At 46.0% G+C, this 25,814-nt stretch overlaps 2 protein-coding genes across 9 annotated transcripts in view; one reads left to right on the top strand and one right to left on the bottom strand.

Moving 5' to 3' along the window:
* ANGPTL2 (angiopoietin like 2) overlaps positions 1–23,228 on the top strand; it is a 46,411-nt gene extending 23,183 nt beyond the window's left edge. Inside the window, exons 2-5 of the mRNA XM_075324642.1 lie at positions 486–1,349; positions 16,022–16,215; positions 19,657–19,927; positions 22,035–23,228. Coding sequence (XP_075180757.1) covers positions 545–1,349; positions 16,022–16,215; positions 19,657–19,927; positions 22,035–22,234 — 1,470 coding nt within the window. The 5' untranslated portion in view covers positions 486–544 and the 3' untranslated portion in view covers positions 22,235–23,228. The remainder of the gene's footprint in view (positions 1–485; positions 1,350–16,021; positions 16,216–19,656; positions 19,928–22,034) is intronic.
* The window catches only part of RALGPS1 (Ral GEF with PH domain and SH3 binding motif 1), a 531,171-nt gene that overhangs the window by 256,853 nt on the left and 248,504 nt on the right, over positions 1–25,814 (bottom strand). The window lies entirely within an intron of this gene.

Below are 25,814 nucleotides of genomic sequence, written 5' to 3'. Positions count from 1 at the left end.
ATGGTTCGCTTACGCGTTTCAGACAAGGGTGTCCTTACTCATACCTTGAGCACAGACCCCACCACAGCGCCTGAAGCATCGCCCTACTTCAGCACCGCCCCTGCCTACTGTGACCCCCCTCCGGTAAGACACCATCGGAGTATAAGATGGACCCCATTTTATTTTTACCTTTTTTTTTCTCTAAATTTGGGGTGCATCTTATAATCCAATGCGTCTTATAAAACAAAAAATACAGTATTTAACTCGGGGTTCTCCCTCTATGACACTCGTGCCTGTCCGCACCATTTTGCTTAATACCAAAGCAGTTTCTTTAGAGGGGGTCTTGTTCAGGATCATAGTCATACCAAGCAGTAGTAAAGGAGATAGGACTCTCCTGGGTTTTCCTTTCTTTTTCCAAGAGCCACCGTGACTTCGCTCCATGACTTGAATGTTGGAACAAACATAAATTGTTGCATTTATTTTAATATTTGCACTTTCATTTGCAGGACAGAGAAGACGAGGATTATTCCGCTGTTTGTGATTTTCCCTTATGAACTGAAGGACAATGACATCTCTGACAGCTGTCGCTTTGTTGCTCCTTGTGGTCGCAGGGGGCGCTTATGGCGGCAATACTCAAGAATTTCAGAGCAGCGATGGCGCCGAGCAAGAATTCATTTACATGAACAGAGAGAGGCGATCGGTAGAATCGTCGGACAAGTGCAGCTACACGTTTATCGTGCCCCAGCAAAAAGTCACCGGGGCCATTTGTGTCAACTCCAAGGAGCAGGAGACGGTATTTGAGAGCCGGACGCACAAACATGAGATTGAACTGTTAAATACTGAACTTGTCAAGCAGAAGAGACAGATTGAAACCTTGCAGCAGCTGGTGGAGGTGGACGGGGGCATTGTCAATGAGGTCAAACTCTTGCGGAAAGAGAGTCGAAACATGAACTCCAGAGTGACCCAGCTGTACATGCAGCTGCTGCACGAGATTATTAGGAAAAGGGACAACGCGCTGGAACTCTCACAGCTAGAAAACAAGGTCCTAAACCAAACGGCAGAAATGTTACAGCTCACAAATAAGTACAAGGATCTGGAACACAAGTACCAGCATTTAGCCTCTTTAGCAAGTAACCAGTCTATAGTGATTGCTCAGCTCGAAGAACAATGCCAAAAGGTGCCACAGTCAAGGCCAATACCGCAGCCGCCCCAGCAGCCCCACCGGGTGCTACCGCCACCCAACTATAACCGCATAAACCAAATCTCCACCAATGAGATACAGGGAGACCAAAACTTAAAGGTTCTCCCGCCACCGCTGCCCACTATGCCAGCTGTCACCAGTATACCTACATCTACAGACAAGCCTTCAGGTGAGTGACGGATCCTGGGGGTAAAGACCAGGTCTTAAGTCTCTTTAAATCACAAAAACCACCAGGATTTTCCTATATAACCTATAGCCAGTGCTATACTGGCACTATCAGGCTGATTCTATACATACCTTTACTTGCTTGTGTTTGAAAACCTTATACATCCGAGCTGACAACTAAAGTTTGTAAAAATCAGCAGCTTGTTGAGTGACAGCAGCTGCCGTTCAGCTGATAGCTGGGGGGGTATTCATAGTTATCCCTTTCCCCTATTATTTATGCTAATTCTATTATACAATCGTTTTATGTGACCTGAACTGATGTCATACCCATGTGACAAAAAGGGGTGGGGCCTCAGCCAACAGAAAAATGTTGCTTCCTGATATAAGCTATGTTGGCTGAGGCAACGCCCCTTCTGGTCACATGGGTATGACATCAGCACAGGTCCTTTTAGTCACAAAGTAAAATAACTTCATCTGGCAAATGTGGGCCATACCGGGTAGACCACTTTCTCCGCAGCTGGTGCATCCAGGGGGGTAGCATCCCACAGACCTTGATGGCTTGTCTTGGCAAAAGTTGACTGGCAGGTGGGCTCCAAGCATGGGGCCCCGGCTTTGGAGACAATCGATGACCATATGTCAAAGGCACCAGCATATATAACAGCACTGTGGACTGATCAAGTCACGGGCCCTGTTTGTAAGCCTTTGTGCTGGTTGGGCTTTTACTGGTTAGTGGGATAGTCCTGCTTTAGTAGCTACTAGCGAACTGGAATTCCCAAAACTGATTGTAGAACTCAAGCCTTCTCCAATATTCATAACATGTTGGATGTAGACTGAAGAATGTCTTCTAGTAAAGGAGGAAACTGAGCTCTACAGATGTATTAATGGAGCTACGAAGAAGTGGTGCCAGTCTAGGAGCTGATAATCATTTCTATCCCACTTCCTAGGCCCATAATCACCTTCTAGGCCGGTGATGCTTCTCCGTACTCAGTGCTGCGCTCATCAGCTGCAAGGAAGCTCGGGGGAATCCAGCACTGAACATGCAGCGGCGGCACCGGTCTGGGTGTTGAGTATGGGTTTTTTCCACCTCCGTTGGCTCATTATTAAGGGGTTGGATCCGGGTCACACATGGATGCATCACTATTTTAAACATTTAATGGGTATTTTCCTTTTGCAAAATGAATGCATGCAATGGTTTAAAGATGAGCAAAAAAAAAATGTATGGAGTAAGGACTAATGGGAGTATAGATCATCATAAGTGCCCCATAGAAAAGCTCCTGTACGGGTCGGAGATGCCCTTTAAATCATTTCCACATAGTTTACATAGCAGCCTATAATTGGAGAAAAAAGTTGGTAAATACATTTGTCGGATGGAAATGTTTCAGATTTTATTTTACTTATTGTGAGATTCCACATCATCGTTTGGGTCTAATTTTCCATTACCACGAAAAGGGAATATTTAGGAAAGCATCTGTCTGAGTTTAGTGAGAAGACAGACATTGCTTACAACGGGCTCGCTGGAAATTGAATTTAATTAGGACACATAATTAAAGTCTCAGACAATTGCCAACCTCTGAGCGAAGTCCAAGTGCAGTGGCAAAAAAAATATAAAATAAATAAATATTGGCGTTTGGGGAAAAAAAAAGAAAGATTAAAAGAAGAACAGGTTTTAATATGGAATAATAGATTAGCTAAATACATAAGCCCAATATATAGTCTTAAACTTTATGTACTTTTTAATATAAGTCTCTGTCTAAAATAGGTGGTTGCTCCATTTTTCCTCAATACCTATATGAGGCTTATTGCTTTAAGACTTAGCGCAATGAGCTTTATATAGGCATTGAGGAGAAACCCCATTGATTAGACAGGGATTCATGTTATAAAATCAACAGTATTCGTCCGTTGGCTTTATGTAATGTTAAAGTGCATCCTCCGAACTGTGAATACGTGCGATTACTGAGACTATATGGACTAATCTCAGTTTTGGATTACTTTTCCTATAAGGGTCTCTCGATAAGCTGATCACAGGTCCTGCCGATAGGGTCTGAACCTGACAACAAGTGTTCCATTTCCCCGTAGCGCCCCTCCAGTTGACATTAAGCATTACATGTTGTATCTTGAAGAGGAACCTGATGTCACGTGTGACACTGTGAGGGCGGCTTTCACACATGCCTAGTGTCTGTATTCTGCTGATAGAATCTGCAGGAAGGTATCTGATTTCCCTGAAGATCTATTAACCCTGTTAGGGTATTGTGCACATTACCTAAAATACAACTGAAAAAGTGCTTAAAAGGGAAGCGGTCACCAGTTTTTTCAGTATTGACCCAGAAAGTCTTACCTTTTGCAGCTCCTGGGCTTTAGTCTATGAAGGTGCACCTTGTTCCTGACTCCCTTGCAGACCCCAGAACTAACTATAAAATCTGACCTGTTCTAGTCGGATGGGCGTCCTCTTTTTTGGCTCTTGTCCTTCCCCCTCCTGCCGCTGTTTTCCGTACTCATTTGATGATTGACGTGTCTGATGCCTCCGTCATCATCCACGTAGCTGGGTTGAATCTTGCGCCTGCGCAGTCATTACCTGCTCATGCAGGCGCATTACGCTCTGCCCCATTGCGGGCAGAACTGAAAACATAGGTGCACTTGCGCAATTGGGCAGAGCAAAGTGCGCCTGCATGAGTGGGGGAATGACTATGCAGGCGCGAGATTCAGCCCAGCTACTAGATGATGACGGAGGCGTCAGACACATCAATCATCAATGGAGGACAGCAAACAGCGGCAGGAGGGGAGCCGAAAAAGAGCACGCCCATCCGACCAGAACAGGTCATTTGCATATGTGGTGGTCAGATTTTATAAAGTTATTTCTGGGATCTGCAGGGGGAGTCAGGACCAAGGTGCACCTTCATAGAACGCAGCCCAGGAGCTGCAGAAGGGGAGACTTTTGGGTCAATACCGGAAAAAAAATGGTGACAGGTTCCCTTTAAAAAGTGCTAAAAAGAATGAACATTGCAGTGTCCTGATGACTTGCTGTGCACACGGCCAGTCTTCTTGAGCTTCTTCTATCCGCTTCAGGTTTCAAAAAGCATCAAGCAGCTAAAAGAAGTGACCTTGACACTCTTCAAGGCGGCATCATCAACATTTTATAATGTTCCCCGTCCCAAAAAAAAAACAGCTGGCAAAAAAAGAAGATCGAAAACATTTCAGCAAAAGGCGATTTAGCACAAAAGACACCAGCGTGTCCTGGAGCGCCTTCCTTTGGAAAAACTCAGTTTATAAAATCCCCTAATGTAGTAGGTAAAGTAACTCCTACAGTGTGAAACCTCATTCCTGCTGCTTCTGTTCTCTACACGGACAATTTTCCAGAATCAAATCCACTGTTGCGTTTTCTCTTTATGGGAATGTGCGAATATTGCAGAGAAGTATTGATGCGTTGGCTTCATCCTACACATATCAAGAATTTCTGGTCTCCATTGCCACCTTGTTTTACGCTACCGATTGCCCCCAGAATGTATCCCAACTTATGCCTCCTATCAAGGTATGTGCTGATGTGGGCCTCTAAAATCATAGAATGGTAAAGTTGGAAGGGACCTCCTGGGTCATCTGGTCCAACCCCCCGCTCAAGGCAGGATTCACTAAATCATCCCAGACAGATGTCCGTCCAACCTCTTTTTAAAGTCTTCCATTGAAGGAGACCTCACCACCTCTCGTGGCCGCCTGTTCCACTCATTGATCACCCTTCACTGCCAAAATGTTTTTTCTAATATCTAATCTGTGTCTCCTCCCCATCAGTTTCATCCCATTGCTTCTAGTCTTTTCTTGTGAAAATGAGAATAAAACTGATCCCTCTGCAGTGTGACCGCCTGTAAGATATTTGTAGACAGCTATTAAGTCTCCTCTCAGTCTTCTCTTTTGCAAGCTAAACAATCCTAAATCCTGTAACCGTTCCTCATAGGACATGGTTTGCAGACCAGTCACCATTCTGGTCACTCTTCTCTGAACTTGCTCCAGTTTGTTGATGTCTTTTTTAAAATGTGGTGCCCAGAACTGGACAAAATATCCCCAGATGAGGTCTGACCAAAGAGGAGTAAAGGGGGATAATGACTTCACGTGATCTAGACTGGATGCTTCTGTTAATACATCCTAGAATGGTGTTTGTCTTTTTTGCTGCTGCATCACACTGCTGACTCCTGTGCAGTCTGTGATCTATTAGTATACCTAAATCTTTTTCACACATGCTGTTGGATTGCTCTATTCCTCCCATGCTGTATATGCTCTTTTCATTATTTTGCCAAGATGTATGACTTTGCATTTCTCCATGAAACAAAACTTCACCTTTCGTTTTTTTTTTACTGTGTCTTTCTGTTTGGGAGAGTGCAGTATAAACACTTTCCTATATAGTGAAATTAAGAGTATGCCAAGATACAACGGATTCAGTGCATGCAATAAATGTCAAATTTGGAGAGTGCCCTAGGAGTGTTTTCAAAGCTATCATTAACAAAGTCTTCACTAACCACATGGAACTACAGAAGCTGCGCCTATCAGATGAGTTGTTCCTGATGGAGTCAAGCATTGTAAAATGATGTTGCAATGTGAACAGACCTCAATGTTTGAGCTTTATCCCTTCTCGTTTGCTCTTCGGGTTCTGGATGCATTTCATGTAGGCACTGAAACTGGATAAAGCACCAAATGAAGTCAGACAATGAGGACATACTTTCCACAGCAGACTAATCCCTTCCTCATCCAAAAAAATACCCCCTGAAGGATCTTTATGCAGCTGACGTACATGGAGATCCCGGCAATAAGCCTTGTATAAATTGCAGTGGTTTGTGTGCAGTTTCCAGCGCTTTTTCCATCCCCAGTCCAATTACCGGATGCCTTTGGCGTGCAGATATTAGTCCACGTGGACTGACCTCAGCTGCAGTGCTTCTCCTGACCTCCAGGGACTAAGAAGATTACCAGAAACTCCTAGTCTCTCTCTTGAACCCGCCAAGTTTCCGGACCTCAGATCACTGTTACAATTCTTTGTTTTCTTAATCCGCAGTATAAGAAGTTATCATAATTATCGTGGGCTGCAAAGGAACCACGGGGGAAGGAGAATTTGGCAGGAAGGGAGAATTGACCCACCAGGCTTCAGAGGTTTGAAGGTGTTGACCTACCACGGGGGGCCACGGTGTTTGTCACCAGGGCCCATGTTAAAATTTCCTACAGCTTCTAGATAAAAGTCTGGGCCAAGCGGGGCTGTCAATCAGCACGCTGAAAAGTCTTTAAAGCTTTAAACACTGTGAAAAACTAAAATAAAACTTGGCGTACTTCTTTCACAATATTGGCAATGGCCAAATCTTCTGTACAGGGAAGAGAAATAATCCAGATCACAGTATAAAGGCTAGGAGATTTCCAAATGATAAGTAGCCCCTGGTTGTTAGGGTCTTTTCTCACTGAGTTTTGCAGGTATTAATGCTTTTAGGCCCCTATTTTACGGTAGTGTGAAGAAAAGGCATCTAGTAAAAATACAGCAGAAAAAAGCAGATATGATATCTATCAACCTGAATGAGGCCAAAAGGGCTCTATATAAGTGAATGGGGACCTATGGGTAAGTTTAAAGTATGTGCACGCATCACTTCCACTGTATTTGGTAAGTGGCTCTCCTTAAAGGGATTGTCCGGTGCCACTTACCTCCGCATCGGTAGGTCATCGGCACTTACACATGCCTGAATGATACCCAGGTATCGTGCACTTGTCCTATTCTATTGCACACGTTGTGTCGATGTGAAACGTACGTCGCCGCTTCCCTCCCGCTGTGGAACAACACATGGACCTCGTCTTCATAGACATCTCACACGTTGCAGTCATGAAAGTGATTATTATATAGCACGGCAATATAACTTGCACATGAAACCAACATAAACATTGTCAGCATGTGACATTCCCTCTGGAAATGGTCATTTTCCAAACAAAATCACTAAAAAAAAAAAAAAAGGACCTGTATATTTTCCTAACAGACAATAGTGGAGCTCTTAACGCTCGTGATTTCCAGCAATAATAATGTAACCTGGCTGTATAAACCTCTATGAGAGTTACACTCACTTTCCATGTGGCGGTGGCCTTTATTTGTTGTGCTATGTCTATAGAAACTCCAAAAAATTTCATTCCGCACCCAAAACAATGACCTACGGCCGGGACCACACAGCGAGGTGTTAGAAGAACATGTACCCGGCCAAGACACATAAAAATGAAGTAGCCGTAGATGTGGCCAAGAGGGAATAATATAAACACGTGGATGAAACATGAAAGTAAAACCTTAATTCCAAACTTTGATTGCTGCAAAGCACATTAGTTATCATCCATATATCATATCCTTCAAAGGCGAGGTGGGGATAGAAGTTAATGGACAAAAGGATGGACGGATACAGTTGGAACTAGAAGTTTCCATCCACTATCTAAAAAGACACATCTGCAGGATTTTCCCTCCGCCCTCTATAAAGACACATCTAACTAGATGACTCAGATTACTACTCGGACTTTCAATTCCTAAGCGGCCATCGAGGCTTCCACGTACCTCCTAAAGAGTCCATAGGAAGGTGCAGAGTAAAATATGGTAAACCAAAAGTTATACTCTTCCAGGAGAAACATAAGGCTGTAGTTCCAAGCAGGATCCACTTCGGAAATATCATCAGAGGGAAATGGAAGCCTGGGGAGGCTTTAAATAGTTACACCCACCGGGTGATAGGGCAGACTAAATGACAGCACAGGAAACACTTGTTGGCAGAAAGACTATGAACACAGAAACAAAGTGTTCAGGACCAGGACTGTTGTGAATGTCAGTTATGCTTTTGCTGCTGTGAGGCTCCCTATTCTGGCCAGGAATGGCTTGGACTGAGACCAGGTGTGTTTGAGCAATGGGCGTTTCCATTGCTAACTCTCTGCCTATTTAAACCTTGGTCTGCTAGCATTCTGAGCCTGATGTCATTTGTTGTTTAGTTTTCCAGCCTTCTCATCCTGCTCCAGACCACATCTACCCCAGATAAGTGCTTGGTTCTTTCTTATGTTGTTTTGTTCTTTTTGCTCTTATCTGGGTTTGTCATTTGCTGTGGTTATTGTCAGTTTATTTGCATGCAGGATTCTTCCCTCTCAGTTGCTTAGCTGGGACGCTCCCTGCAACTATGTTTGGAGTATTGCTCCTATAAGTCCATGTGTTTGTTGCTTCTTGAATGTGTAGCGGTTCCTGCTTTCTGTTCATTGGTATGACAAGAGCGCCTGGTATAGGACGGAGTTCAGATCCAGCGATCTGAGGGCTTTTTTGTACTATCAGGAATTTGGATTTTTGTAGGGTTTTTCTCTGGCCACCATCAGCCCCTTTCCTGTCCTGTCCTATTTAGTCAGTAGGGCCTCACCTTTGCTAATCCTATCATCTATCTGTGTATTGTGTTTTCCTATATCACCGCAGTCTTTAAATGTGGGGGGCTTGCTATACCTTTACAGTGTATTTCTGAGGCAGAGAGTTATTCATCTTTCCTTCCTTTAGGATAGCTAGTTCTCCGGCTGGGTCCGCAGTGCATAGGATGTTAGTTCACCCCTCAGCTACTTCTAGTGTTGATGGTTAGTAAGGGGATGGCAGCCAGATTAGTTGCCAATGCTCTTGTCACCTTTTACTAATGATTTATGGTGATCTTCCATGGTTCCGGATCATAACACAGGACAGTGACCGAACCTGACTGTGGCTCAGTGGAGATGGGAACCGGACCTCAGTACTGGATCAAATCTAATGCATGACAATCAATGCTACAGAGCGGCAGCAAATTTTTAGAAAACCTATTGGAAATAGATTCAGTATAACTTGTCATTTTCTTGCTTATATTTCCTGCTTAGTCCAGTGGGCGGTCTTATCAGTGATCGCCAGCCGTCCTTGTTGAAATTTTAATGAAAAGAAAAGTCAATCACTCGTTAGAACCGCCCACTGGACTCCTGAGCTCCAAAATGGTCTGGAATAAAAATGGAAATATATTGTCATTAGTAAACCTCGTGGCTGACATTCCTCCACTTGTCTCACATCCTGTTTACTCTGGATAAAAGAGGTTGAGGAAACAAGAGTACACAAGAACGAATACCAGCGCTAAACACGGTAACGAGGCTAGAAATCTATTTACTGTCATCTAAACAAAATCACTTTGTTCTCAATTAGCAGTCGTGACAGTATTCTTGTTAATAGTTCATCCGTGTAAGTGCACAAATCCCTCGTACAAGCTGTCTGTGTGCCGGGGAGGTGAGCGCAGGTTTTGGTGGCAGATGTTAGGAATGTAAACGGTAACGTTTCTTTACTATGAAGATACTTTAGTGATTTGTGACGTGTCTGGAGGGAATTTTGCATTGGAAGATACTCCTAGGTTTTGCTGGTGGATCTTTGCTGTGTAGTTTGCTATAGTCTCATATTTTGGTAAACGAATGTCAAGTATCAGCATAAAGTTATCAACGAGTCTCCAGTAATATTCTGATCTGATATCTGTTGCGCATGGTCTATGAATCCTAACGAGGATGGCATGTAAAATATAGGGGATTCTCATATTTTGTGAATTGTGAGACCCATTTAGGAGCCGAGCAATGTAATAAATAGATGATAAATACCAGCGGTGCCTGCTGGATCCCCTTGACTATAACTCTTCTTCTGTCACGACTGCATTTTTGCCTCCAGATGTTAACACTGTGAAAGTGCCTTTTCCATGACATAAATGTATCCATAATATAAAGACCCTAAAGTATTATTTATTTATATATGAAACCACCGCTTTAAGATGTTCTCATTCTTCATCCAGCCCTATGCGGCACTTTAGGGTTGGCCCATTTCCAGTGCGAGTCTACAGGAAGGAGATAGTGAAGGTTAAAGGTCACCTGCCAAAAAAAAAGGATCCCCCCCCCCCTTTCCCTGTCTAAAGAGGTTTACTGTATACAATGCATCTATTCACTCATTCTTAAAAGTTTACATTTTTTGAAAGGAGTAATATATTCAAGATGTCCAAGACGCGATCTGACTTTATGGCTTGTAGTCCTTTAAATCCAGGCTGACTGCCACATGTATCGCCTGCCGTTAATTCTTACATCTTTTCCTATAAATTACTAATAAGGCCCTTTCTTTCCCCCCTATATTGCTCCGTATTTCAATGTCAGGCTACTAATTCCTGTATCAAAATGTGCCATGAAAGTCCCTGGTCTCAGCTGGATTCAACCTGAACAGCGGCCACTTCCAGGTCTCGACGCAGTCGTCGAAGTGTTTAACAGAGAATTGGCTCCTTAATCTTGTCCTTGCCGGACAAACCCATCTGTTCACTAATATGTGCAGGAAATTCATAGCACAGTCCTGGCTCCGGGCCCCAGAGCTGCCGCTTGGCAGATTGAGTTATATAATCTGCCCTTCCTCGCTCATTCTGTCCATGGGTGATGTCCCAAAACACAGCTCAATGGAACAGCATGGAGCCTGCGTCTGGAATACATTTCCAGGGGCTGCGTGAAACAGAACTAATGAATTCTGCTCATGGTGAGAACATTTCAGTAAGTTGTCAGTTGCGGCACAGCTTTGGATTATATCATCCAGCGTATGTATTAATCTATTTATGTATGCCCTGTCCTATATACGTATGCTTCCTTCTGAAGCCCGGTCATTGTGTTGAAGGCGGCAGTGGTCATTATTTGTCTACATACAGTTGAAACCAGAAGTTTCCATCCACTCTCTAAAAAGACACATCTGCAGGGTTGTGTCAGTCTGCGCAGGGATCTGTAGTGACCGTGCTGCTGGGACCCCCTAGTCTGTACATGAACCGGATGCATCAGGTGTAGTAATTTTAAAGGAATATCTTATTTTTGATTATTTATCATGTGCACACTTTAGTGAAGACACACCTTTCCTCCCAAAAATTTGGGAGGAAAATGAGGGGTGTGTCTTAAAATGTGAATGTAGCTTACCGGGAGGTGGAGAATGGGCATAGTGCTGGCTGCGGTGGGGTCTGTGCTGGTTGCGGTGGGGTCTGTGCTGGCTGCGGTGGGGTCTGTGCTGGCTGCGGTGGGGGCTGTGCTGGCTGCGGTGGGGGCCGTGCTGGCTGCGGTGGGGGCCGTGCTGGCTGCGGTGGGGGCCGTGCTGGCTGCGGTGGGGGCCGTGCTGGCTGCGGTGGGGGCCGTGCTGGCTGCGGTGGGGGCCGTGCTGGCTGCGGTGGGGGCCGTGCTGGCTGCGGTGGGGGCCGTGCTGGCTGCGGTGGGGGCCGTGCTGGCTGCGGTGGGGGCCGTGCTGGCTGCGGTGGGGGCCGTGCTGGCTGCGGTGGGGGCCGTGCTGGCTGCGGTGGGGGCCGTGCTGGCTGGGGTGGGGGCCGTGCTGGCAGCGGTGGGGGCCGTGCTGGCAGCGGTGGGGGCCGTGCTGGCTGCGGTGGGGGCCGTGCTGGCTGCGGTGGGGGCTGTGCTGGCTGCGGTGGGGGCTGTATGGAGCAGGGTGGTGCGTAGGGTGTCCCAGATGCTCTTTAGGCAGTGCGGACTTCAAATAATGGCGCCCGGAGTCGGCGCGTGTGCAGATGAGATCTTGGCTTGTCATTGAGCGGAGAGCTTAATCTGCGCACGCGCCAACTCCAGGTGCCAGTTCTTTGAAGACTGCACTGTCTACAGAGCATCTGTGACACCTGCCGTACCGCCCTGCTCCACACAGCCAGCATGGTGCCCGTAGCCATCACAGCCCCCACCACAGCGCCTGCAGCATCGCCCCAGCCTCCTGTGACCCCCACTCCACCACCACCTCCCCTCTGGTAAGACATCACTGGAGCATAAGATGGACCCCCCCCCTTCCTTTATTATCTATAAATTTGTGGTACGTCTTATAATCCGGTGCGTATCATAAAAAGAAAAATACGATATTTAACTTGACAGGTTCCCGTTAATTTATAACAATAGACTAATTCCATTTACTTAGCGGTTGTATTGAGTAAGGTTGCTCAGACCTTCGCTTCCCTGGGGGCTGAAAGATTATGAAGCACTCAGAAAGATTTAAGGGTGAACTCTGTATGACACAAATTTCCTACGAGAAGTATAGATAAAAACATAAATGCACCTTGTGTTTCATTAGCTGGTGTAGTAACAACATGTGTAATGTGGTGCTGTACAGAGGCATCATACAGGCTGGCTATGGGTCCATGATACAGTCATATGAAAAAGTTTGGGCGCCACTATTAATGTTACCCTTTTCTCTTTATAACAATTTGGGGTTTTGCTATTTCAGTTTCTTATATCTAATAACTGATGGACTGAGGAATATTTCTGGATTGAAATGAGGTTTATTGTACTAACAGAAAATGTGCAATCCGCATTTAAACAAAATTTGACCGGTGCATAAGTATGGGCACCTCAACATAAAAGTGACATTAATATTCTGTAGATCCTCCTTTTGCTGAAATCACAGCCTCCAGTCGCTTCCTGTAGCTGTTAATGAGTTCCTGGATCCTGGATGAAGGTAGATTTGACCATTCCTGTTTACAAAACAATTCCAGTCCAGTTAGGTTTGCTGGTCGCCGAGCATGGACAGCCGCTTCACATCATCCCACAGATTTTCAATGATATTCAGGTCTGGGGACTGGGATGGCCATTCCAGAACATTGTAATTGTTCCTCTGCATGAATGCCTGAGTAGATTTGGAGCGGTGTTTTGGATCATTGTCTTGCTGAAATATCCATCCCATGCGTAACTTCAACTTCGTCACTGATTCTTGCACATTATTGTCAAGAATCTGCTGATACTGAGTTGAATCCATGCGACCCTCAACTTTAACAAGATTCCCGGTGCCGGCATTGGCCACACAGCCCCAAAGCATGATGGGACCTCCACCAAATTTTACTGTGGGTAGCAAGTGCTTTTCTTGGAATGCCGTGTTTTTTGCCTCCATGCATAACGCCTTTTTGTATGACCAAACAACTCAATCTTTGTTTCATCAGTCCACAGGACCTTCTTCCAAAATGTAACTGGCTTGTCCAAATGTGCTTCTGCATACCTCAGGCGACTCTGTTTGTGGCGTGCTTGCAGAAACGGCTTCTTTCGCATCACTCTCCCATACAGCTTCTCCTTGTGCAACGTGCGCTGTATTGTTGATCGATGCACATTGACACCATCTGCAGCAAGATGATGCTGCAGGTCTTTGGAGCTGGTCTGTGGATTGTCCTTGACTGTTCTCACCATTCTTCTTCTCTGCCTTTCTGATATTTTTCTTGGCCTGCCACTTCTGGGCTTAACAAGAACTGTACCTGTGTTCTTCCATTTCCTTACTATGTTCCTCACAGTGGAAACTGACAGATTAAATCTCTGAGACAACTTTTTGTACCTTCCCCTGAACAACTATGTTGAATAATCTTTGTTTTCAGATCATTTGAGAGTTGTTTTGAGCAGCCCATGATGCCACTCTTCATAGGAGATTCAAATAGCAGAACAACTTGCAAGTGGCCACCTTAAATACCTTTTCTCATGATTGGATACGCCTGCCTATGAAGCTCAAAGCTCAATGAGGTTACAAAACCAATTTAGTGGTTTAGTAAGTCAGTAAAAAGTAGGTAGGAGTGTTCAAATCAAGAAATTGATAAGGGTGCCCATACTTTTGCATCGGTCAAATTTTGTTTAAATGTGGATTGCACATTTTCTGTTAGTACAATAAACCTCATTTCAATCCAGAAATATTACTCAGTCCATCAGTTATTAGATATAAGAAACTGAAATAGCAAAAACCCAAATTGTTATAAAGAAAAAAGGTTAACATTAATAGGGGTGCCCAAACTTTTTCATATGACTATGTGTGATGTGGTGCTGTATAGAGGCATCATACAGGCTGGCTATGGGTCCATGATGTGTAATGTGGTGCTGTACAGAGGCATCATACAGGCTGGCTATGGGTCTATGATATGTGTAATGTGGTGCTGTACAGAGGCATCATACAGGCTGGCTATGGGTCCATGATGTGTAATGTGGTGCTGTACAGAGGCATCATACAGGCTGGCTATGGGTCTATGATATGTGTAATGTGGTGCTGTACAGAGGCATCATACAGGCTGGCTATGGGTCTATGATATGTGTAATGTGGTGCTGTACAGAGGCATCATACAGGCTGGCTATGGGTCTATGATATGTGTAATGTGGTGCTGTACAGACGCATCATACAGGCTGGCTATGGGTCTATGATATGTGTAATGTGGTGCTGTACAGAGGCATCATACAGGCTGGCTATGGGTCTATGATATGTGTAATGTGGTGCTGTACAGAGGCATCATACAGGCTGGCTATGGGTCTATGATATGTGTAATGTGGTGCTGTACAGAGGCATCATACAGGCTGGCTATGGGTCTATGATATGTGTGATGTGGTGCTGTATAGAGGCATCATACAGGCTGGCTATGGGTCTATGATATGTGTAATGTGGTGCTGTATAGAGGCATCATACAGGCTGGCTATGGGTCTATGATATGTGTAATGTGGTGCTGTATAGAGGCATCATACAGGCTGGCTATGGGTCTATGATATGTGTGATGTGGTGCTATTTAGAGGCATCATACAGGCTGGCTATGGGTCTATGATATGTGTAATGTGGTGCTGTACAGAGGCATCATACAGGCTGGCTATGGGTCTATGATATGTGTGATGTGGTGCTATTTAGAGGCACCATACACTCTGGCTATAGGACCATAGTATGAAGCCATAGGGGCTGCGTGTATGGCCACACAGACCTGTGCACACGGCCCCTGATGTGTGTGTCCCCTAATGCTGCATTTGCAGTATTTTCAGTACATACAGTGAACCTCTTGTATGATAAATGTGGTATAAGTTGCACATAGCCCGGCAGTGAAAGCTCCAGCCACCATTCATCTACGAGGGTTTATCTGCGTCAGAGGAGACAATTAATCAGTGAGAAATGTGGAGCTGTGGATCTTGTGGATCACCCATCCGGGTCTTAGTTAGGAATGTTGTCCGTTATGGTGGATTGTGGTTTCTAATTAAATTTGGATGTTTCCTGAAGTGCCAGGTTTTCCCTGGAAAAATCTATAATTCGCCATTTCAAGCGACTATATCGACAATATGAAGAGGCCGAGAAGTGAAGCTTTGCTTATAAATATTTAAATCAGCCCAGATCATATGGAATACATTTTTTGTAATATTTCGGGTAAGCCTGTCATATTTTCTGAAAATATAATTGATGTGAAATTGCTTGGTTGCCCTTTCATCTCGGGAGAACAGGGGCCTCTGTTGGGAATACAATTGGGGGTGTTTTCTAGTCTAGACAAACAAAAATGCCAATAAACTGCGCCCTCTGCACCGCAGGCTTTGATGCTGCGCCAACTATTAGCATCGTGGAGGTAATTCCAAGAAAAGGGAAAAGGTGTCCCATAGAATAGTGGTGTTTGCATTGTTTTCTGTTACCTAGGAACCCGCAGACGTGGGCCATATAGCGGCTATATAGGGACCTTGATCTACAAAATACATCATCCCAATAAAAACAAAAATATACATCCGGGCTCTTCATAACTGGATGTTCTGCAAAAAAGATCCAATCACTTGCAAATGCATTAAATACAAATGTTTCCCCATTCACTGCAATGTCAGTACAAGTAAGCGGAGATATGAATACACAAGTCTAGAATTATTCATACTACTGACAAATCGCTAAAGATTGTGTGTTTCTTTCAGGTCCTTGGAAGGACTGTCTGCAGGCACTGGAAGACGGGCACGACGCCAGCGGCATATACCTGGTAAAGCCGGAAAACACCAACAGATTGATGCAAGTATGGTGTGACCAAAGACATGACCCTGGTGGCTGGACGGTCATCCAGAAGAGGGTGGACGGGTCTGTCAACTTCTTCAGAAATTGGGAGACATACAAAGTAAGTATCCTCTTGGTTTCCCCACTTAGAGAGATTGCCACATGTTATAGTGCGGCTTGACTTTCCCTTACACAGCTATGTGGCTTGGCGATGCAGCTGCAGTCTCCTGCTTAACCGGGAGGCGGGGAGAGCCACGGTGTAACGTCATGGGTGGGAGGGAGAGCCACTGTGTAATGTCATGGGTGGGAGGGAGAGTCACTGTGTAACGTCATGGGTGGGAGGGAGAGCCACTGTGTAACGTCATGGGTGGGAGGGAGAGTCACTGTGTAACGTCATGGGTGGGAGGGAGAGCCACTGTGTAATGTCATGGGTGGGGGGGAGAGTCACTGTGTAACGTCATGGGTGGGAGGGAGAGCCACGGTGTAATGTCATGGGTGGGAGGGAGAGCCACGGTGTAACGTCATGGGTGGGAGGGAGAGCCACTGTGTAATGTCATGGGTGGGAGGGAGAGCCACGGTGTAACGTCATGGGTGGGAGGGAGAGCCACTATGTAACGTCATGGGTGGGAGGGGGAGCCACTGTGTAACGTCATGGGTGGGAGAGCCACTGTGTAACGTCATGGGTGGGAGAGCCGCTGTGTAATGTCATGGGTGGGAGGGAGAGCCACTATGTAATGTCATGGGTGGGAGGGAGAGCCACTGTGTAACGTCATGGGTGGGAGGGAGAGCCACTGTGTAACAGTCATGGGTGGGAGGGAGAGCCACTGTGTAACAGTCATGGGTGGGAGGGAGAGCCACTGTGTAACAGTCATGGGTGGGAGGGAGAGCCACTGTGTAACGTCATGGGTGGGAGGGAGAGCCACTGTGTAAGGTCATGGGTGGGAGGGAGAGTCACTGTGTAACGTCATGGGTGGGAGGGAGAGCCACTATGTAACGTCATGGGTGGGAGAGCCACTGTGTAACAGTCATGGGTGGGAGGGAGAGCCACTGTGTAATGTCATGGGTGGGAGGGAGAGCCACTATGTAACGTCATGGGTGGGAGGGGGAGCCACTGTGTAACGTCATGGGTGGGAGAGCCACTGTGTAACGTCATGGGTGGGAGGGAGAGCCACTATGTAATGTCATGGGTGGGAGGGAGAGCCACTGTGTAACGTCATGGGTGGGAGGGAGAGCCACTGTGTAACGTCATGGGTGGGAGAGCCGCTGTGTAATGTCATGGGTGGGAGGGAGAGCCACTATGTAATGTCATTGGTGGGAGGGAGAGCCACGGTGTAACGTCATGGGTGGGAGGGAGAGTCACTGTGTAATGTCATGGGTGGGAGGGAGAGCCACTGTGTAACAGTCATGGGTGGGAGGGAGAGCCACTGTGTAATGTCATGGGTGGGGGGGAGAGTCACTGTGTAATGTCATTGGTGGGAGGGAGAGCCACTGTGTAACGTCATGGGTGGGAGGGAGAGCCACGGTGTAATGTCATGGGTGGGAGGGAGAGCCACGGTGTAATGTCATGGGTGGGAGGGAGAGCCACGGTGTAATGTCATGGGTGGGAGGGAGAGCCACTGTGTAACGTCATGGGTGGGAGAGCCGCTGTGTAATGTCATGGGTGGGAGGGAGAGCCACTATGTAATGTCATTGGTGGGAGGGAGAGCCACGGTGTAACGTCATGGGTGGGAGGGAGAGTCACTGTGTAATGTCATGGGTGGGAGGGAGAGCCACTGTGTAACGTCATGGGTGGGAGGGAGAGCCACTATGTAATGTCATGGGTGGGAGGGAGAGCCACTGTGTAACGTCATGGGTGGGAGGGAGAGCCACTGTGTAACAGTCATGGGTGGGAGGGAGAGCCACTGTGTAACGTCATGGGTGGGAGGGAGAGCCACTGTGTAACAGTCATGGGTGGGAGGGAGAGCCACTGTGTAATGTCATTGGTGGGAGGGAGAGCCACTGTGTAACAGTCATGGGTGGGAGGGAGAGCCACTATGTAATGTCATTGGTGGGAGGGAGAGCCACGGTGTAACGTCATGGGTGGGAGGGAGAGTCACTGTGTAATGTCATGGGTGGGGGGGAGAGTCACTGTGTAATGTCATTGGTGGGAGGGAGAGCCACGGTGTAATGTCATGGGTGGGAGGGAGAGCCACGGTGTAACGTCATGGGTGGGAGGGAGAGTCACTGTGTAATGTCATGGGTGGGAGGGAGAGCCACTGTGTAACGTCATGGGTGGGAGGGAGAGCCACTATGTAATGTCATGGGTGGGAGGGAGAGCCACTGTGTAACGTCATGGGTGGGAGGGAGAGCCACTGTGTAACAGTCATGGGTGGGAGGGAGAGCCACTGTGTAACGTCATGGGTGGGAGAGCCGCTGTGTAATGTCATGGGTGGGAGGGAGAGCCACTATGTAATGTCATGGGTGGGAGGGAGAGCCACTGTGTAACGTCATGGGTGGGAGGGAGAGCCACTGTGTAACAGTCATGGGTGGGAGGGAGAGCCACTGTGTAACGTCATGGGTGGGAGGGAGAGCCACTGTGTAACGTCATGGGTGGGAGGAAGAGCCACTGTGTAAGGTCATGGGTGGGAGGGAGAGTCACTGTGTAACGTCATGGGTGGGAGGGAGAGTCACTGTGTAACGTCATGGGTGGGAGGGAGAGCCACTATGTAACGTCATGGGTGGGAGGGAGAGCCACTGTGTAATGTCATGGGTGGGAGGGCGAGCCACTATGTAATGTCTTGGGTAGCGGGAGAGCCGCTGTGTAATGTCATGGGTAGCTGGAGAGGCGCTGTGTAATGTCATGGGTAGTGGGAGAGGCGCTGTGTAATGTCATGGGTAGCGGGAGAGGCACTGTGTAATGTCATGGGTAGCGGGAGAGACACTGTGTAATGTCATGGGTAGCGGGAGAGGCACTGTGTAATGTCATGGGTAGCGGGAGAGGCACTGTGTAATGTCATGGGTAGCGGGAGAGGCACTGTGTAATGTCATGGGTAGCGGGAGAGGCACTGTGTAATGTCATGGGTAGCGGGAGAGGCACTGTGTAATGTCATGGGTAGCGGGAGAGGCACTGTGTAATGTCATGGGTAGCGGGAGAGGCACTGTGTAATGTCATGGGTAGCGGGAGAGGCACTGTGTAATGTCATGGGTAGCGGAAGAAGCACTGTGTAATGTCATGGGTAGCGGGAGAGGCACTGTGTAATGTCATGGGTAGCGAGAGAGGCACTGTGTAATGTCATGGGTAGCGGGAGAGGCACTGTGTAATGTCATGGGTAGCGGGAGAGGCGCTGTGTAATGCTTTGCTTTTGCAGCAACATTGGGTATATTAGCGTCTCCAACCAGAACACATTATTTATTTCTATTGCCACATCCCTTATTCTAAAAAGAAAAAAAACAAAAAAAACAACAAAAACACAAAACCCAACATGTCGACAAATACTTTATATCTGAGAAGTGGCACTGGCTTGGGTTTGGGTCAAACTAGTTGGACATTCTCTGGAGATCCTGACTTTGTTTCTCCTCACAGCAAGGATTCGGTAACATCGATGGAGAATACTGGCTCGGACTTGAAAATATCTACTGGCTAACAAATCAAGCCAACTACAAGCTCCTGATCACCTTGGAGGACTGGCATGGGCGCAAAGTGTTCGCAGAGTATGCCAGCTTCCGCCTAGAACCAGAGAGTGAATTCTACAAGCTTAGATTGGGACGGTACAATGGCAACGCTGGAGACTCCTTCACATGGCACAATGGCAAGCAGTTTACTACCCTGGATAGAGACCACGATGTATATTCAGGTAAAAACATTGTCTTGCTTTATAGCTTTTGAGTTGACGCCATAATAACGCTGATAACTTCTGTTTCACATATTTACATTTTCTTCATACAACTACTTTAAATATATAAATCAGCAAAAAAAGTTATATACTGATGAGCAAAAGGGTAACAATGTTTTGTACTTTTGACTTTCAGGCTCCATAGCTCTCCATCCATACGGCTATGAGTGTGAGATGACCTTCATTTTATAGACAATCATCTTGGCTATCTCATACATAAATGTGACTATTTGGCATATGATTAGTTATACAGATTCTTGTCATATCCCTGCATTGTTACTGTTTTGCTCCTGGTGGTAGAAAAATCTTTTTCTTCCCGTATACTACAAATTACAACCTGTTCTCACATTCCCTAATAGCTCAGTGTGTTATTCGGTTGTTTGCCAAGTAAAAGGTCACTGGTTCAAATCAAGGATCAGCCATGAAGAAGTTTTCCCAAAAAAAGAGAAACAGCCTCATCCATCAATAGCAGTCTCTCAACCAAGCCAAGAAAATTGCCAAAGTGCATCATATGAGGCCATGACAGTGAGAAGAATAAGAAATGAAGTCCATCCATCCATTCAAAAGCCAAGAGGTGACGTCAAGGCACAAAATCCCAGTCACCAAGTCAGCTCATCACAAGGTCTATCAGTTCTGGGGTGATAAACCCGGCAGTGGAGGAGGCTCTTATGCTTCATAATAATGAGATTACAGACGTCCATGACACGTAAGTTCCACAAGTCTGGAATGGTGGCCCGAAAAAGGTGAAGAAGCCTCAACTTCAATATCATAAGAGGCGTCGGCTCAAGTTTGCAAAAAAGTATGAAAAGTGTACAGTAGAAGATTGGAAATGGGTGACCTGGAGTAATAGGTCTGGAAGAAACCAAGGAAAAGGGATAGAGGAATTGAAGGCGCTGTCAAGTTTGGTGCAGGAAGCCTGATGATATGGGGGCTTTTCACAGTCAAAGGAATTGGATAGTTGCCCAGGATTGATGATGGTCTCAATGCTGAGCAATATGCGAGTATCCTACAAGATGAGTTACACTCAAGTACTATGGGTATGAACATATGGGTATGAACAGGACGACATAGTGTTCCAGCAGGACAACGACCCGAAGCATACCGCGAGATTGGAGAAGAAATGGCTCACTGACAATGAAGTAGAGGAGCTGGATTGTCCCCACAGTCCCCAGACCTCAACCCAATCCAACACTTGTGAGTAGAGCTGAAGAAAAAGCTGTATACATCCCCAAGTAAGTAGCTCAGTATACACCAACAATGGAAAAGTTTAGAAGAGACCCAGGAACAGATTTTGCGTGAGACATGCTTGAAACTGATCGAGAGCATCTCCAGAGAGATTCACGCAGTGTTGAAAGTCAAAGGCGGATTAACAAAATAATAAAAATTAAAATTTAGATTTTTTTTTTAGGAGCAAAACAGTATGAGATAGCCAAGCTGATGGTCTAGAAAATGAAGGTAGTCTAAAGTTCAAAGCTGTAGTGCATGGTAAGATAAGGAGCCTGAAAGTCAAAAGTTCAAAACATTGTTACCCTTTTGCTTGCCAGTGTATATATTGTCAAATGTATCCAACACAAAATGCTAGAGTAAATCTGCACAACAAGTTGCCTTCAAATGATGATCCTGGATTAATTATATAGGATTTACCAGTCTGTATGCATTAACAGACTACTGAATGAAAGCAATCACTTGCAGCTTTCATGTATACAATACACTGCAAGCAGCTGAATTCCTTTCAGTTTTCTTTCATTTGCCGCCTCCCTTTTGCTACAGTCTTCAGCCCCCTTCTCCTCTGTCCTGAAAGCTCATCTAAGCTCACATATAAATCAATTCAGATTTGAGAATAGGTGAAGAGACCGAGGGATTAGAGACTGATCCAGCTACCAGGATGGAGAGTGAACAGGATCAAGCAGCTTGCAGTGTTTTGTAATGCATGCAAGCTGCTGAAGAAAAGCATTAAAAAACTTAATGAAAAACAAGTTCAAAAATGTTTTATTTCATACATTATCCATAAAATGCACGAAAACTGAATAGATGTATTAATCTTACCTATTTTTTTGTTTCTTTTTAGGTAACTGTGCCCACTTCCAGAAAGGTGGATGGTGGTATAATGCCTGCGCTCACTCCAACCTCAACGGAGTCTGGTATAGGGGAGGACATTACCGTAGCCGCTATCAAGATGGGGTTTACTGGGCAGAGTTTCGAGGTGGTTCATACTCATTAAAGAAGGTTGTTATGATGATCAGGCCCAACCCCAACACCTTCCATTGAGATCGGCACCCTATATAAAGTTATCAAAAAATAAAAAAACAAGACCACCAGAAAAAAGGAAAGACTTGTTCCATTACTGGAAACTCTGTACTGTAGTCATTTCTTTTGCAGAAACTGTTGGCGATCTCACTGACAGATACTTAGACTGAACTCTCCACCCGTACTGTATGTCTTTCTATTCAATGTCATGGTGACCTCTTCTTCTACAAAAACATTTGTAAGTCTTACCAAACACTTTGGGCACACCAAAAAACAATTTTTACTATTTTTCTCAACCAAAACCAACTCTTAGAAAACACTTGCAATAAAAGTATAGCTATATATGTCACATATGTAGACCATAGCTTAGGATATTCTAAAGTACTATGTACTGAGATACGTCTTGTAGTATCTTTTTGGTTTATTACGACACAGGAAGAAGCCTCCAATGAAATTTATATAGCGATGAATGTAGAATGCCAAGCTAATTTTTGTTCTCAGTATGATGCTTTATTTTACCCACTATAGCAAAGAGGATATACTGTAATAAACCATATGTTAGGGATATAACGGGGCATCTATCGTAAGCATCAGAAGCTACCTTTACACTCCTAGACACACAGTAATTTCAGTCCACTCATGGACCCACAATGTACTGTATCTGTGTAAACTCCTATTTTGTGACCTCTGCGACATCTACTCTTCATCAGGGAACTACATGTTTTGTTATAACCAAACAACCTACCTGTACAGTATGTAGAGAACTATGTAAATATATATTTTTGCAGTAATAATAAAATAAACATACATTATCCCCCGAAATGCACTTCCTCGCTGAAACCTGCCCAGATATCATTCTAAAAAAAGTTTTAACCTACACCCCTTATATTACGGTATCCAACTTTGCAGGCAAATGACGGGTGCCATCGACATATTTAATGGTATTTGAAGATCTATGGATGATTAAACTTTTTTTTAATGAAAGTTCACATCAATAAATACATTTGTTTCAATGCGACAGCATCCTATTTATTCGAAATGTCCAAGGAGAACAATGACGTGATGATTTATACCAGCATGAATAAACGGTTCCAATAGAAGATCATTTTGATTTTTGAGGGATTTGCATTATAACGGGATATAAGCATACTGTATATCCACTGCAAAAAAGTCCGATTTCATATGAGCACATTTTTGTGCCTGTTTTATCAGCCCAGACGTGGATTGTAGGACTCAAATGGGATCTTTAGGCTATGTGCGCACTTACCGGATTTTGCCGCGGATTTTCCGCGGATTTGCTGCATGTTTCGCTGCAGAAAATGTTCAGAACATCTCTGCAGTGAATCACCAGCAAATCCTATGGAGAAAAAAAATCTTGTGCGCACTGGGCGGAATTTGACAGCTGCATGTTTTGCTGCGGGAACCCCGCAGCAAAAACAAGTGCATGTCACTTCTTTTCCGCACATCGCTGCGGGATTTCACTCCATTGACTCCAATGTTAATCATGAAATCCCGCAGGGAATAACGCAGGCAGCAAATTCTGTGCGGTTCACTGCGTTTTGCTGCGTTATTCCCTGCGGTATTTCGCGGTTTACCTCCGGTAATGTGCATCGCTTGTCTGCGGTTTTGCAGGGAAGTGATGTCATTACAGGAAGAGGAAGCCGTGCAGAGAGTAAACACACAGATCAGACACACAGAACACATCACAGACATAGACACAGACACATAGAACACACATAGAAAGAAAACGGAAATATAGAAAACAAAGAACGTGGGCTCCGCTGCATATTTACCTTCCAGCCGAGGTAAGCACACAGCGGCGGCCCGGTATTCTCAGGCTGGGGAGGGAGAGGGGCAGGGTTAATGTCCCCCGCCTCACTCCCCCTCCCGCAGCCGAGAATATCAGCCGCAGCTGCCCCGGCACTGTCGCATGCATTATGCGGCAATACCGGCGTGTCCTCGGCTCTTCTTGCCACCGTGTAGCAGTGGCAGCAAGGTAATACAAGGGGTTAATGGTGGTGGATCACCGCCATTAACTCCAGGCTTGATCATGGCAGCGTCTATGTGACAGCTGACATGATCAACCCGTAAGTAAAGTGAAAAAAACAGACACCGAAAAATCCTTTATTTTAAATAAAACAAACAAGCCTCGTTCACCATTTTATTAACCCCCCCGGAAACAAAGCTCCGGCGTAATCCACCGCTCCGGCGTAATCCACAGGTCCTGCGCTGCTTCCATCCAGCCGCGACTGTCACAGACACAGCGCTGAATGAAAGCAGCAGACAGCAGAGGTAATTACTGGTCATTTCCCACGGCCGGTAATGTGAACTCACTGCCGACCGTGGGAAATGCAGCGATCTGTCCTCTATCTATCCCTCTATCTATCCCTCTGTCTGTCTATCTATCCCTCTATCTATTCTTCTGTCTATCTACTATCTCAGAATTAAATGACTTTTTTTTTTTTCTTTCAATGTGCTTTATTGCATTGAATGCAATAAAGCACATCCCAACCCGCACGCGGCAAAACCGCGGCAATACCGCGAATAATACCACGGTAAAACCGCAGCAAACAGCGGCAAACCGCATGCGGTTTTCGGGTGCGGTTTCCCGCGGTTTTTTACCGCGGGTGCGGTAATCTTTGAGAGCATGCGGAATTTTCACAAGAAAATTCCATTTCCCAGTGCGCACAAGGCCTTAATGCTGTAAGTTCATGTCATTAAGACTCATAGTAAGGTTTGGATTTGCAAAAATGCACCTACCGTCTTTTTCCAAAAGTAAGACAGGGTCTTATATTATTTTCGTTTCCAAAAAAAAAAAAAAGAGCTAGCGCTTATTTTTGGGGGATGGCTTATTTTTTTTTTCCCCCATTAAAAACAAATCTCACATTTATGCTTCAATTTACCTTAAAGGTATAAGGCCAGCTCCAACTTGAAGGTGTATGGGCAGCTTTAGGGTTAGTGACCTTAACCCTAACTTACATTCATAGTTGCTGGTGCAGTCTCAGTGTCTCTTATGGTAACACTGGCACTCTCAAAACACTTTGCGTGGCAGTGGCACTCTTCTTTTTTATGCAGCCGGGAGGGGGCAGAAGGCGGGAGTCTGGAGCGGGGCTCGGGAATGGTGGTTGTCATGTCACACGTGGTTGCTTTTGTGAGAGCGAGCATGGCCAGCTGGGACCCTGGGGAAGCAGCCAAGCCCACACCATAGCGCAGGAGCGGCCAGGGGGTGGGACCCAGGAGGCAGGACTCGGGAGCAGCAGCCAAGCCCACACTATAGCGCAGTAGCGACCAGGGGGTGGGACCCAGGAGGCAGGACTCGGGAGCAGCAGCCAAGCCCACACCATAGCGCAGTAGCGACCAGGGGGTGGGACCCAGGAGGCAGGACTCGGGAGCAGCAGCCAAGCCCACACCATAGCGCAGTAGCAACCAGGGGGTGGGACCCAGGAGGCAGGACTCGGGAGCAGCAGCCAAGCCCACACCATAGCGCAGTAGCAACCAGGGGGTGGGACCCAGGAGGCAGGACTCGGGAGCAGCAGCCAAGCCCACACCATAGCGCAGTAGCAACCAGGGGGTGGGACCCAGGAGGCAGGACTCGGGAGCA

The sequence above is a fragment of the Anomaloglossus baeobatrachus genome, chromosome 9, assembly GCF_048569485.1.
Source record: "Anomaloglossus baeobatrachus isolate aAnoBae1 chromosome 9, aAnoBae1.hap1, whole genome shotgun sequence".
NCBI lineage: Eukaryota > Metazoa > Chordata > Amphibia > Anura > Aromobatidae > Anomaloglossus > Anomaloglossus baeobatrachus.
Note: the sequence above shows the minus strand (reverse complement) of the source record. Positions and strands in the feature narration are given on the sequence as shown.